Source organism: Eurypyga helias, unplaced genomic scaffold, assembly GCF_000690775.1.
Source record: "Eurypyga helias isolate BGI_N326 unplaced genomic scaffold, ASM69077v1 scaffold15062, whole genome shotgun sequence".
In the NCBI taxonomy this organism is placed as follows: domain Eukaryota; kingdom Metazoa; phylum Chordata; class Aves; order Eurypygiformes; family Eurypygidae; genus Eurypyga; species Eurypyga helias.
The window spans coordinates 25,457-41,146 of NW_010234199.1; the positions used below are offsets into that span (position 1 = coordinate 25,457).

Here is a 15,690-nt window from a genome sequence, read left to right on the forward strand (position 1 = left end):
AGGAGGGGAAACAGCCTGAGAGACAATCCCCCTGTTAAATGTGGTCTGCACAATGAAAAGCTTGGGAAGCCTTTCTAAGGCTCCACGCATTTAGGCTTTGTGCCCAGGCTTGGGAGTCTCAGGCATGGAGGTGGTTTCAGAACACTGCACTGGGGGAACCATTTCAGCAAAAATATCCAGATTACCTGGATAATTTATTAAACTGTCTTGGATCTCCGTTCACATGCATCTTTATTGGAATGCAGCTCCAGCAGAACCGAAGTGACAATTTCTCCCCTGATCTCCAACCAGTCATTGCTTTGCTTCTGAGCTGTCAAAGAGGTTTCAGGGACAACAACAGATAGAGCCCCTGTGAACATTCCCAATGCTAGTTAGAGGTTTCTTTTTCCCCTAAGCGTAATTTTTTGTGCTTCCTGCTTTTACCAGTCTTTCCCAATCTTATAAAAACCTTGAAGCAGTAGTATTATAGTCCTGATGGTCTGAAGATATAAACAGTGCAGGATTTGTAGGGACAAGTAATATCTTTTCCTGAAGAAGGACTTGTGTGCCTGAAGGCTTGTCTGTTTTTTTTCCCAACTGTATCAGTTGGTCTAATAAAAGATATTACCTCTCCCTACAAACTTTGTCTTACTTATTAAAACAGTTGCCTCCAGCACACAGGACTCTCTTAACTGGGTGGAAAACTCCAACGTCAAGGTGATAAAGTGGAGTTCAGTGGTGTGATTTCCATGCCCCGAGCCAATTGGCACATATTACAAAAAAGTGGGATGAACACTGTCCACCCTGATCATTCTGCACATCATTAGTGTCCCTTTCAGCCCCCCTTCTACATCAGTATTTTTGTCTTTCCTACCTCTCAGCTGTAATGCACGTTGGGTAATGTCTTTTGGATGCTACCTCAGCAGAAACAGCAACTCTCATGGTATGCTTGATGAAACTTCTCTGTCTCCTGATTATTTTCTTGTTTGTTATATCTCTGTACATTATTTTTAGTTTACTGTAGATAAGATGAAGAGAGATGAAAAAAAAAGCCTAGTGTGACTGAGTAAACTGTTTCTCCTTTAGGATCACCTAAATGCTGATAGCTTGGTTATAAATCTTAAAGGATATTTTTCTTTTTATGCTCTCAGGTGAACTTTCCGTGGAAGGCATACAAGACCCGTTCCTTGTTAGCGTACATATTATCACAGACCCAGGGGAATCCAGCACTCTTCAGCAAGCCATCGATAAGCTTCTAGCCTGGATCCATCCCGACCTCCAACTGTTTCGAGTCTCCGAAAGACGAGTGCCCAAGAAGCACAGGAAGCCAGGTAAGGCTGGTGTTTCTCAGCCAGCCCTTGCCATCATTCTGTTTCTGCAGGAAGAGTATGGAGAGGAACCGATCCTGCAGCTCCACGAAACCTTTCAGCGGCCGCCTTGGCATTACCACCACACAGAGCGAGTGCATGGGAAGTTCCTCCCTTACATGCCGTGCAGCCAGGACTTTTACACTTTGGCTCCAGAGACTCCTCTGTGGGCCATTCGCCCAGTGCACTACGGGAAAGAAATTATCCGCTTCACCATATACTGCCGGAGTGAAAACTTTGTTGACATTTTGAAATTGTACGAGTTAATACTGAAAAGACCAGTATGTCAGAAAAAAGCAGACTTTTGTGTTTTCCCGGTCTATTCTAACATGGAAATAGACATTCAGTTTTCTTTAAAAAAACTTCCCAAAGGCCAGGTGCCAGTGCCGACAGAGTCAGCGGTGCTGGAGTTCAGAGTAAAAGACGTGGGGCAGCTCGTGCCTCTCATGCCCAACCCTTGCAGCCCCATCAGTGAAGGCAGGTGGCAGACAGAAGACCACGATGGAAATAGGATCCTTTTGCAGGTAAGTTCAGTACACAGGGGGAAAAAAAAAAAAAAACACAGAAGCACATGTATTGGTTTTGCGCAGGAAAGCTTAACCTGCAATGGCAGCCAGAAAAGGAGGCTTTCCTTTTTTTTTTTTCTCTGTCCTAGGAAAAGTGCCAGGACAGTACCGCTAGAGAAACAGCTTGAAACCCCTTGCTGTGTGTGTAACTATTCAGGAAAGCAGTGGATGATACTGTCCAGGTATCAGTCAACTTCAGTTTATGCAAAGAGTGACATGAGATGAGGTAGCTGTTTAAAAGAATGAGGAGAAAAGGAATTATGAGCCTGAGTGGAGAAATGATGAATGATGGGTGTAGTTTTATAAGAAATATGGGCACAGAACTGACAGGGGTTTATAAAATAGCTCTCAGTTATGAGATTTTTATGGAAGACAAGCAGGATTCCTGATGGTACTCATTATTTTCTAGCATCACAGGGTGACAGTGCATCTCTCTTTTGCACAGTGATTATCAGGATGGGGAGAGAGGTGGTGAAGGAAAAGAAATGCACCCTGAAGAGCAGCCTAAGAGACACATTCCCGTAGTCTCTCTTTGTGAACTAATCTCACGTGCTCGTAACCAAGTCCTGAAAGAGAGTTTATTTGTTAGGACACCCGTAGGCACCGTATCTGGGCAATGCATCAGCGTGCTCTGCTTCGCTGCATCGCATCCAAGGGAGATAAAGGGGATAACAAGCAGCAAGCTTTAATAGTTGCCCGCCCTGCAGAGGGGGTATCTGTAGCAATCCTAAGCCAGGCTAATGTGCAAAAAGTATTTATTGCTGCTTCACACCCGCATCAAGGAGCACCGACCCTCACCTTTGGAAGACTGGCTATTGTTTTAGGGAATTGCGTTAAATAAGTTTGTCAAATTGTCTGACATTGTGTCTGTTCAAGAGATATTGTGGGTGCCATCCTTCCACTGTACAGGCCTCCCAGAGAGCAGAGAGGGGTGTGCACCGCCCTGCAGCACTGTGCCTCTGGATTTGTAGCTCCTGGGACTGAAAATCCAGGTAGAGGGGGCATCTGTGCTCCGGTGAGTCACATCTAGGTGGTGGTGAAACCTTTCGATGCCACTTTGCAGATGCTGCCCACAGAAACAACCCATAGCAGAGCTGAACAACACGTGTAGGGCTCAGGAGGCAATCCAGCTTCCCTGCCCATTGCCCAAATAGCACCAATTTGTCAGGGTTACTGCTTGAACTGTAGGCATATCTTCTCAGTTAGCCTGAGATAACTTGTAAACTTAAGCTTACAAGAGACTGCGAAACTTTTACACAGCAACCACACTCACCTACATCCCCTTTCCCCTTTTTCAGGAAGTTCCTGCTATGTGATATAACTTTGGTTTATGGAATTTTGCACTGGTTTCAAGTAAATTGAAGGGAATGATAAAAAGATTAAAAAAAACCCTAAAACAACCAAACAAAACCCCCCCAAAAAAACCCTGATAGGGCTTCTAAATAAGGCTTTTATTCCAAACCAGCACATTTTCATAAATAACAGGTGCCAGGCAGTACGGAGATACAGCGAGATGTGCTGAACAGCAGGCTGACATAAACCTCACAAAGAAAACCAGAATAAGATTTTAGCCGTGTGCACCAAAAGAGAAGAGTGAAAGCCTCCTAAATGTGTCCTCCAAGTGCAATTAATTATTAGTTCTGTTTGATGATGTTGAACAGGAGGGCAAAATGGCAAAAGGGAATTAAAGAAATTGAAATTATCACATTGGAAGTATGGTGAAGCAGAAGAAGTTTAATATATGTGAAATGGGGGAAAACAGTGTTGTGGTTTAACTCAAGCCGGCAACTAAGCACCACACAGCCACTCACTCACTCCCCCTGATGTGGGATGGGGGAGAGAGTCAGAAGAGTAAAAGGGATGTAACTCATGGGTAGAGATAAAGACAGTTTAATAGGAAAAGCAAAAAGCCACACACACAAGCAAACCAAAACAAGGAATTCATCCACCACTTCCCATCAGCAGGCAGGTGTTCAGACATCTCCAGGAAAGCAGGGGTCCATCATGCGTAATGGTTACTTTGGAAGACAAATGCCATAACCCCAACCTTCTCCCCATTCTTTCTTCTTTCCCCAGCTGTAAATGTTGTGCATGATGTCATATCTTATGGAATATACCTTTGGTCAGTTGGGGTCTGCTGTTCTTGCTGTGTCCCCTCCCAGCTTCTTGTAACCCCAGCCTACTCGCTGGTGGGGGGGGGTGAGGAACAGAGAAGACGTTGACTCTGTGTCAGCACTGCTCAGCAGTAACTAAACCACCCCTATGTTATCACCACTGTTTCCAGCACAAATCCAAAACACAGCCCCATACTAGCTACTGTGAAGAAAGTTAACTCTATCACAGCCAAGACCAGACCAAACAGATACTTTGGATCTACCTTACATGATTGTAAAGCCATGAAGCCTAGGTCCTGGTATGCAGGATCGTACAAGTCTGTACGATCAGAAGTGGAGCTCTGTAAGTAAACCGAAGGGAAAACGACCTGTTTGTGTTCATATGAGTACAAGCCACCAGTGCAACAAGGACATGAGAAGTGCAGCCTCTGGTGTGTGCCAGAGTTAGTATCCTCTAAGGAGTGTGGGATATGCTTGTGTCATTGCACAAGGTCCCATGGGCCCCACCTGATTTCAGCCCTGGGCTCCAGAGAGGTGACTTCAGAGAGGAGCAGGTACAGGGAAGGGCTCTAGCCCCATGCAGCAGAATGGAGAGGCTGTCTTACAAATGGAAACAGGAAGAGTAGTGTCATCTGAGCTTAGCCAAGGTCTGAAGGAGCTCTGACTGCGCTTGGAAAATATACCAGAAGGTGAGCAGCAGGATCAGGGAAAGGCTGTTTCACTAACTCTTCTGACACAGGAACAAAAAAGTGTGGATAAATAGATTTAAGTTGACAACTGTACATATTGATGACCAACTGCAGAACAGCCACCCATCAGGTGCAAACAGGTTAATACCCTAATTAAAGACAGAATGGTCAGTTAGGGAAAGGGGATTGTATGATGGAGCATGGGGTATAGGAAAGACTGGATTTGCCATCCATGTGCTCCCTATATTCCTTTAACTCATGCTGAGTCAGAACAATTACAGTATCTACCTTTCAAAGTAACAGGACTACCTTTTGACTTCCATGGAGTGCTGTTATTAACAATATTATCAATTCCATAGCATTGGTAATAACTCCCACTTCTTCCCACTTATATGAATCCAATGACCTCCTAGCATTTTTCAGTCTGCACATCAGTTGGTACTTAATAATCACCAGATTTTTATTTACTTCATACGGATACTGCAACTTTGTACAGATTAAAATGACCAGTTATACACATAATGGTACATTAACATCCCTGTTAAATCACAGGCATTGTTTAATGATTGAAGTTGGAATATACCTCCATGATTAGAGTAACAAGATGTGACCTCTGTGTTTTTCTTGGTGTGCTTACACAGACTGGGATACTTGCCAGCCAGATTGATCCATGTTCTTAACCCATTTTGCAAATGCAGTTACCAAGGGGCTTAGATAAAGTCAGTGCAAGAGAAAATAAAGTTATTCATGGACAGGATAAGTCTGTTTAATACCACAGAAACTCATGCTTCATTTGCTAGGAAGCCCTTCAAAATTATTTTGTCACAGTAGCTTTTCCATATTGGCAAGTTAGTTCCAAGGGTGCAGCTATATGGCAGATGAGGCAAAGGGTAAGCTTCAGTTTAGCAGGAGTAAGGCTTAAAGAGCATGTTTGCAACCTCTGGGAAGACACCCACGCTACTCTAGGGAGCTCTTGTCAGAGCGGTGGGAAGAATATGTAAATAATGTAGCTAAGAATATGCCATACACTGGTATACTGAATATACTGCCATTTTTATAGGTCTTGTCCAAATTCCTGGCTGCCTCTGGGCATAGTCCACACAGAAACATCTGAAGTGCTAATGAACTTGTACTCCTGGCAGTGCAAGTTGGGAAGCAGGAAAGGTTAATAACTGATGGGACTGGTTTGTCCATGTATGCTTGGGAAGCAGGGAGAGTGAACAGAAAGGAGAAAGTGCAGAGATGGCTTCTTCAAATTACGAGAATGTCTTTGGATAGGGTAGAAAAGGTAAAATAATAGCTTAACAGAATTTCCTAATGAGAGGGGACATGCAGGCATACTTGGGAGGAAGGTGGGTGGCAACAAATGATTAAGTGCTGAGGTTGTGCCTCAGCACTTAAGCATAAGACCTACTACCTTTTTACATGCCAAAGGGTACTTGAGCCTCCCAGAAGAGGTTTCCTGGCAGATTAGACTCAGGCCTTACAAGAGGGGTCTGCCAGGCAGGCACCCTAGGAGATACCAGAATGGACCAAACACCTATGTTCGGGCATCTCATTCACCCTGTAATAACCAATTCTTTGCGGAAATCACTCCCCATCTACCGTCTTTAGCACCAAGAAGCAAACAACATTGCCAGAAAGGCAAGACAAATAAAAATCCCAAGAAATGTGTGGTTTGTTACCAGTCTGTGCCAATCCTGCCTGAAACAAGGTAGTCAGATCTGACATTGTAAGGTTTCTATGCCAGTTATTGTGCTAAAGAACCTATACTGTTTATGGGTGGCTATTTTCTACCTAGTGTTTCTTTATAGAGTATCGTTAAAATAACAGTGCAGATGTTAACTGAACACAGTTTGTAGTAAGATGGATTTTTTCAGCTGATTTGTTAAGTTATTCAGCCAATGTTCTTCTTACCTATACTGGGCAACTGTAATATTGAGTTCAGAAGTGGTATAATCATATTTAGGAAACGTGGTTTATTATCTGAAGCTTTGGTTCTGAGAAAATATTTCTTGTGGACCCAACCATTAAGAATGATTAACTTGCTGCTGTGCTACCAGAAAGCTCGGGTCTCTCAGTGGGATCTTGGAGATTTCTCCATCGCTTGGTATACAAAATGACTCCTCTGGATTGATGATCAGGCAGTAGTCATCCCCTAATGTTTTCATGAGGTGAGCTGCAGTCATTTCTGTACAAGCTCAGAACGTTACCGCTGAATACATCCTTGGAGTTGCCAGAAGTCAGTCTGAGGATGCAGATGTCTGCCAGCTGCATGCATAAAAGCATTCTGTGCTAGGCGTTTGCAGTGCAAAGTGCCTGAAGGTGGGAAGCAGCATGAAGGTTACATGCCTACACAGACATCAGCAAATACGCTATACAGAAAAAAGAATCAAAAGCTTATAGCTGAAAACCTCTTTGTTTATACAGTATATTATATACAGGTGTCTGCGAGACTCGTGAACTCATCTTTTCATCCTTTTTATCTGGGGCCACGAGAACAAAAGAGCCTTTAAAACCCTCAGCTTATTTAAAACATGTACGTATCTGCATGAAAAGTATGGTTGTAGTCAAACCGCACAGTCAAGATAGCTGAATGCAGAAATCAGGGAGAGAGATTTTTTCCATGATGCGCAATTGACCCGATGTGTTTTAGGAACCAGAGACAGTGCCTTCTTATAAGGAGCTGGGATAAGAGAACTCCAACAATGGAGAAAATACCCTGATGTAGATATCTGGGCAGCAAGGGTGGGTATAGCTGAGCTGCTGAGGTCAAAATAGTTAAAAGATCTGAGGTTAGGTTTTTCCTATCCCAGCCCCAACTGAGACTAAAAGGAACATTTAAATCTGCAGCACCAGGAATGGTTTGCCTCTCAAGCTTGTCTTGGGCAAGGGAAGGCAAATCTTGGAGTCTCAGGGTTCACTTCGCTATCTGTTGAGAGGTTGAGGACACAGATCAATGTGGTCACGGTTGCATTTACTTCAGCTGACCCACCAAACCCTTCCACACCTCACCTGGCTCTGCCCATTCCTCTTTTCAACACAAAGCAGTGTTCCTTCTCCTTCCCTTCATTTGCAGTTTGGGTGTCTTGATGGTCATCCAGTATTTGCATGATCTTGACAAAACAACTAAGTAGGTGGCATCTGACTTATGCCCCTAACTGAAAATACAATTTAATCTCCTGGAAACGGAGATGCTTCCATCTGCCTAAAGTGTCAGCAGGCTCAGTAAAGAAATGCCTTAATGATTTGTAAAATGACGAACGCAAGGTCAGACTGGATGATATAATGTACCCCTGAAGACATAAATGCAGTTAAATCGTCTCATGCCTGTCACTCAAAGCGTTACCAACTACAGACTCTGGGAAATAAAGGAAAGGAAGCGCAGTCCCACCACTGCAGTCCTGAATCACTACATTTAAATACAAGTAGAAGAGAGGAAGATGAGCAAGTAAATCAGGAAGCAGAGAAGGTAAAAAGGGAAGACAAAAACAGGCAAAGAGAGGGCACTTTCGCTGAGAACCGTGTGGTCTGCGAGAAGGAAAATGGAGGTGAGAGAAGAGCTTCGAGCTTGCTTGAATTAACAGTGCAGACAGAGCAGATCTGAACACACAGGAAGAAAGGCAAGAAAAGCATGAAGGACCAGCAAGGATGCGTACAGGGCACCTTCACAAAAACTACTTTCAGTTTCTGTTGAAACTGGTGGAAAGGACAGACTTTGGAGTAAAAATTGACTCAGTCAAGAGAGGTGCCTTAGGATGATTTAATTAATCTGTAAACCTAATACTAGCCTCCTGTTTTTAGAAATCTACTGTTTTTCCCTTCCTTTTAGTGCCCTAGGTGTTCAGTTCTTACTGCTAATAATTGGTTTGAGTGGGACACAGTAAATCAGTCACTAACTGAAATAGGAGGAGATTTTTTAGTTGTTTTTTCTTTATCCTAAGGTACTTTCTCTCTGCCTTTTCTGGTAGTGCAGTTTTGTTTCATGGCATAGAAGATCTCTGATGACTCTATATGCACAGCAAGAACTCTTGAGAGTGGATATATTCATGTTACAAGACACCAGCTGTTCTAGTTTTGCATACACAGTACACACCACTTTTCAAGTATGTTCAGTTTTAAATCAAATTTGTGCATTTTGCTTTTTGATATGCTGCCCTCTTTAATACATTTTGCTTTTCAAGTGAGACCTACTGTGGTCATACTGAGGACTGACCACTGCCACTTTATTTTGTGTTGATTTTTTTGGTTTCTTGCATTAATCCTGCTGGTTTTAATACAATTAAACAAACACTGTTGCTGTCATGTTGAGCAAGACTGGCAAAATCTGGGCTCGAGATGGTGATGTCATTGTCATTGCTGGCTGTTTGGCTGGGTTCTGACCTCAGTGGATCCTTGCTGGCAGTGCTTAATACAGATAATGTGTAATGAGATCACTATCTGCTTTCTTAAAAAGCAGATAACTTAAAATAGACTGCAGGAACACTCATGGGAGGGTTTTGTGCCAGGTATAGGCAGCCCAAATAAAGTCAAAAGTGCATTTCTGCAAGGTTTGCCCCAAGCTGTTTATGGTGTTCCCGGATATTCGTCATGAAATTCTTCTGCAGCCCATTGTAATACACAAAGACTCTAAATCCCTCCAGGCTTCACAAAGATTTGTGCAGAGATTATAAATGAGCAGCAGATTAGCGCCAGATGAAAAATCTGTTCTGTTAGAGAGCTAATCTCAGTCAGTTTAGTCAATGGCTGGGTTTGTTGTGTGTCCTTATCGCGAGGTCTGACAGATCTCTCTCCCTTTATTTGGAATTGAGGTCTGACAGATCTCTCTCCCTTTATTTGGAATTTCAGTCAAAATCAATGTGTCTGGGTCGAGTCTTTGTCCTTTCAGATGGCTGACCCCTTCTCCAGCTTCTCTGCCGCGCTTGTGCCTGATGGTGCAGCACGGCTGTACCAGTCAGGGCTCTGCTGGGCTATAGCCAGGTAGCTGGCAGTGCAGAAAGCAAGCTGAGAGAAAGCTGAAGACAAGGACTTCAAAAAGAAAAGAATTCGGAAAAATTAAAGCAGATGCAAGAGCTTCCAAAGCCAAAGGAAGAACTAGAGAGGAGGGAGAAGGCTGTTCTGCTGAAGGCACAAAAGGCACAAAAATAGGTCTCACTGTTTTCAGCATCCCATGGCTGAAAGGGCAGCAGCAGATCAGCTCCTCCCGCTTGCTTGTTGTCGATTCTCCCAAGAACAGTCACACACGGAAATCCAGTTTGAACGTTGTGGGACTGTCAGGGCCTGTAAGGTTAAAACGAAGAGGAGCAATCACATGGACATGCAGGTCTCTGTGCTATGCCGGGGTACTACGAGGGAGCACAGTCAACAGCCCTTGGCCCAGGACTAGGAGCTAGTTTTGCCTGAGCTTTAATCCTGGCTAAATCATCGAATCCTCTCTGTGATCTCTGGCAACCTACAGAATGTAGATATAGAAAAGTCTTATTAGTCCACATAATCCAGTTCTCTACAGCGTGGGATTAGCCTGTAATCTGTATTCACTGGTATTTCATGAGATGGAGCTTCTGACACCCTACCTGTAGTACAGTTTTGCAGTCCAGTATTCTCACAGTCAGGAAAGTTTTTGGTTATGTTGCTTTAAGATGAAAGTATTAAAAAAATCTCCCTCTATTATTCCCCCTTTCTGCTCATATCATGAGGAGAAGCATTGGAAAACAGGTCTTCTAAACCATAACACATCCAAACAAAAAAAGGATCAGGGTAAACAATTCTTCCTATCAGCAGTGCCGTTCAGAAATAAGATGTGTTAGTGATGGCTCTTGGCCTGCCCTGAAGGCAGCCATCCTAAGGGCAGGCTGTGCTTGCCCCTTCTCCTCACTGACCCACCATTATCTCCTGCCAGGCCAACTGGGCTTGACCAGGAGCTGTGAACCAGTAGCAAGAATAACAGCAAATACCATCTATAAAATGAAATGCTCTGACCTGTCCACAGGAATGTTAAAAGAACTAGGGAAAAAAAGTTTAAAATAACAAAACCTTAAAACTAATCTTACCTAAAGTATATTTTTCTTGTTAGTCTAAGTCTGTTCCAGTTAAGTCAGGTACTTAAAGCTGTTCAGCTGAACAGAGCAGGTCACCTGTTTCAAATGCTCCCACCTAGAAGCGCATTTCCCCTTTCCTTTGGGTCTCTACTCTTTAAACTGTATTTTGGTTAGAAAGTTCCTACATGAGAGCTCCCGGGGGTTCTAGCAGGGGTGTTTCATTTCACCTCATCCATTTATCCTGGCATTGCCCTCTACTCCACAGCCTCCTTGGCGATGCCTTGTGTAAGCATCTTTTTGAGTACTGGTAATTTGCTTACACCTGTAGTCAAAACACTGTGTTGCATATCTACAATCCAGAACTAACACAAGTTGACTTAAACTGTAAGGTTTGTAAATATTAGAAAGAGCTCAAAACAGCTATTCTTGTGTCTGTGCTTTATTGCCCAAATATTTAAAACTTTACCTGTATTAATAAAATAAATGTGTGGAAGAACATTCCCAAGCACTGAAATCCCTGATATGGAGTGGCCCGTTTCTGTACTTGCAGGCCAGGCAGGATACAGCAGGTACCTACAACTGCACAACTCAATGTCTCACCAGTGGTAAGATGAGAGACCAAATTAAATTACTTTTTCTTTGGAATACATGTCAAAAGTAATGTCAGTAAGTAAGAATAACAAATTATTACCGTCATTTAAATACATGAGACTTTTACTAGAGTGTAAAATATCTCCTCTATACTCCAAAGCAAAACGAACACATGGGAGTTATCTCCGCAGGATTTGGTTTGGCTCCAGATTGTAGGCACCTAAAACTGTTGTCTAACTGCAGGTATTTTTGTGTGAGCTATAGTCTGTATTCTCACTGCAGTCGATGGGTTTGTACTCAGTACAGCCCAAGGACCCAGAGAGCAATTCAGCTAACCAGATAGTGGAATTTCCTTTAGGGAAAACTGAATTCCTCTCCAGACTCAATTGGCTGCATTAACTAGACAACTAAATCCTACCTGGGATGCCCGTGGCTCTGCTTTATATATAGGCATATGGTATGGTCGGCACAAGGTGAGGCAAGGTTTTCCTACTGCGCATGGAGCTCTCCCCAGTGCAAGTGTCAGATCTGTCCCCAGAAGCCTTGTGTTTGCAGGTACAGTTTTGTCCAAGTTGTTACCAGTGCTTGTGGTCCAAGGGCCTCCCTTACCTTTTCACAAACAAGAAGACTGCACTTGCTTGGATCTTTGGTTTCTTTGGATTCTTGATCTGCTGAATTATCAGTTAAGTCTATGAAGACACAAGGATATAGAATAAAATCTAGCCTGGTCAGGCAGTGCACCATCTTCTCTTGGAGAGGTAGGAGAAATGCCCTGGAGGTGCTTCTGTTGATTCAACAGGCATGGTGATTGAGTTCATGTAGTGTGTCTGATACCCAAACTGAGGAACGGAAAAAAAATAGTACCTTTGGTTAGTGCAAACAGCAATATAATGGAGTGTTTCTTGAAAAAAAAAGTCATCAAAAGATTGCAGTGATTTGGTTGTGTACTTTCAGCATGTCATAGTGTTATTGCTGGGTTATCCAGAAATGTCTTCAGTTAAGAAACAGCTGGTATTTTCTTCATGGACACAAGCCTTTTATCTTGCTGAGTAATTTTTTAAACAAATTAGCTCACCTACTGCATAAATTAAACCATGTTGTGTGTAGAGGTCCAAAGTGATTTCTGGTTAATGTTTTGTTGACAATTATTTTATTTGACTTTTTTGTACTCAGTTTCTTATCAGTTAATGAAACTGCTACACTACTGTGGTTAATTTACCCATTAATTCATTTAATTTTTATGGCATTAAGGAAAACAGCTTATTACATTATACAGAAATAGGTTCTGAATTAACATACCTCATTATATATACATTGGTATATAGAGAGATATGCATCTACAACGCCTAAGTGAACTCCTAGGGTTTGGCTGTCCTATAAATCAGCTCTGGCTAGATGATCACGAATGAACAAAACATTTTTTGCAGATGTGAAAATCCTCTTTTGCCTGTAAGATCACTGCAGTAAAAAAAACCCCAGAAGATGGTTATGACAGATCTGGGTCACTAAGACAATGCGATGTGCACTAGGAAGATGTTAGAAGCAGCAATGTATGGAGTTCTTTTACAGCCAGCAGATACAAAGGACCTTCTTCGTTGCCAGGACTCATCCCTTTCTGTCATCTCTTTGTTAAAATGATCAAATTCCACCTTTATCCATTACTCACCCCAGAAGACTCTTCTAATTCTGTTGTGATTAGAAGCCTTTTATTACTTTGTGGTTCAGATTTTTTAATGGATAGATCTTTTTCTTTTTTCTTTTTTTTTTTTTCTTGTGGCTGCATCTTTTTCATTTTTAAATTATTCTTTTCACATAGGCATGATCTGAGTCATGTGCAGCATTCTGGATGAGGAAATAGCAGTGTTATACACAGTGCATTAATACTTTTGTAACTCGCTTGAGGCTGCCCAGAATCATGTTTGTCACAGCCTTGTCACTTCAGTAGCACAGAGGGACCAAGATACCTGGTACTTTCTTCTCTGTTGTTTCCAACTGACAAGTCCCATAGTGAGATTAATGTTTATACTCAAGGATATGATCTTGCATTGTCCCTTTTGGGATAGAAATCTAAGATTTTGTATTATGTGATAAATTATAGTAAGAAGAATTTAAATTAAACCTTTAAAATGTGAATTTCTAAAAGCCTTACTAAGTGGGATGATGAAAAATCTTATGATTGCTCAGGCACTAGGGACTCAGTTCAGTTACCCACACACCTAATCCCATAGGAAGGTCACCTGGTCCCCAGCAGCTTCTTGAGAAGCACATTGGCTCCCCATTTGTCACAGCTGCTATCCCTGGGCAAATGCTCGAGTAACTGGCAGTTAGACTACTGAATCTTTCCATAGGGATGAGATTCAGGTCCAGATTCAGATCATAACCATCAGGTTAGGTCTTCAGCCTAGATGTCCACAAGCAAATTAGGTTTCCAAAGCTGTCCTTAAAGTTATTAGGAGCTAGATAATAGAACAAGTGGGTTCTAGGGTGTACTGTTCAACTAACCAAATGTGAAAGAGAGAAGGTGAAAGACTTGAAAGAAGTAGTAAATTCCCATTAGGACAGGATTAGGAATGAGGTTGCTTGCCAAAGGCTTTTTGATGTTTCAGAGGGGAAAATAGAAATATTTGCACCACAGTAAGAAAGAAATGAGAAATAATAATGCTGGTAACGTACATGTCCCATTTCTTCATTTTTGTTATTTATCTGTCCAATAAGGCAGTAATGTTGGAGGACAGAATATGAATGAATCTGAACAAGTCAATAGTAAGTGAGAATTTCAAGTTAGTGTTATTCAGCCCGCAAGGCAGGGCTCCTCTACCATTTATTCTTGTTGTCTTCAAGGCTCCTTATGTAAATATTTGGGATTTTGGCAGGATGCTTTCTCTTTGTTATTGAAAAGCATGCTGAATGAAGTCTGCTTCGTAATTATTTGCAGTAACAACTCAGCAATGGAGACTTATGGTTGTAAGATTGCCAGTTCTGTATTAATGTGATCTTCTTTTCCCCGTCTCCCGCCGGCAGCAAGCACGCAGTTGGTGTAGGAAGTCTGCAAAGCAGAACAAGCAACCATATCCATCTGTGTCAACAGATTCCCGCTTCACCACTCTGCCAGCCTTTCTTCCTCAGAGCCGCCGATCTGTCCCTGAGCAGCCAAAAGAAATGGTTCAAAACAAGGTACCTCATGCAAACGGCCTTGGTCATCATCTTGGTTTGTCTCAGCAGGACTTGAGACACAGTGATCGAGGAGACTTCACACGCAGATCCAGCAGTGCCTCCAGCATTTCGTGGTCATTTCAACGAAGCAAGTCTCTGTTCTGCTTGCCCACTGTGCACTCCTCCTCAGCCTCAGAGACCTTCCATTTCAGTGAACCATTTCAGTTTTTAAATACTGAGTCGCCTGCAACCAGGTTAAAAACATGGAGATGCAGTCCCAGGCTTAACATTGATGACTTGGAGGGTGCCCAGGAGACTGATGTAGACACAGGGCTGAAGCTGTCCCTCTCAGACCTGTCTGTGGTCTCTGCATACTCTGCCCTTAATGGCTTTTGCAATGACTTAGAAGCCTCTCTTCCCTCCCAGAAGGAAACTGTCAGTAAGACTAAACAGGCAGCCACCCGTGGAAGGCCTGTGTCAGCCATGTGCAATACCTTTGAGTCAGTTGACAGGTCACTGCCTTCCCTCTCTGACTGGTCTTCCAGCTCGTTCACATCAACATCTCTCTCCAAGCAGCCCAAACAGTCCTCGAGAGAAGCTCCTTGTTATCTAGATAATCGTGGTGGTGCTTGCCCAGCTTCACCAGCTAACGAAGAAGAGTTTTACATCTGAGGTTTCTCTATCTTACACCTGAGGCTTCTCTATCTTACACCTTCCAGGGCAGACGTGTTCTGCTTGTGAATGACAGCAGTGGGCCCACCTTGGGCTTGCAGAAAGATCCTCGCTGAGGCGAAGGTGATGCAGCAGAGCATGCTAAATATTTGAAGAAAGCATTTGGATCCCTGAGAGATGGGTGTCCCCAGACTACATACCGTAGAGCAGTCTGAGCTTGCACCTTGAATGTGTGTGCTGGTGAGGATGATCAAAGGCTTGCCCATGGCAGTGCAAGTTGGATGGTTTCTATGACTGACCTTTGGGCTGGTGATGAAGGAAATGACAGAAGAGGCACATAATAATCCATTTTCCTTTGGCAGAAACTGAAGAGCAATTTGTGACACCAACTCCTTTAACTTTTCTGAGAAATTACCTTAACTCAGGAAAGATGGGAGGAGAAAGAGGTCTTCTTTCCCTTTCACAAGTTCCAACAGCAGCTCTAGGCACAGCAAGTCCCAGTAACGCACCTCCAGTAGAGT

At 42.9% G+C, this 15,690-nt stretch overlaps 1 protein-coding gene across 1 annotated transcript; it reads left to right on the top strand.

Annotated features, from left to right (window-relative positions):
* Nucleotides 1-1,130: 1,130 nt before the first annotated feature.
* Nucleotides 1,131-15,169, top strand: FAM124A (family with sequence similarity 124A; the record flags this gene model as incomplete). The annotated part of the gene is made up of 2 exons (XM_010161983.1): nt 1,131-1,870; nt 14,366-15,169. Coding segments are annotated over 2 exons (1,544 nt in total), but the record flags the coding sequence as incomplete, so codon positions are not given.
* Nucleotides 15,170-15,690: the final 521 nt, after the last annotated feature.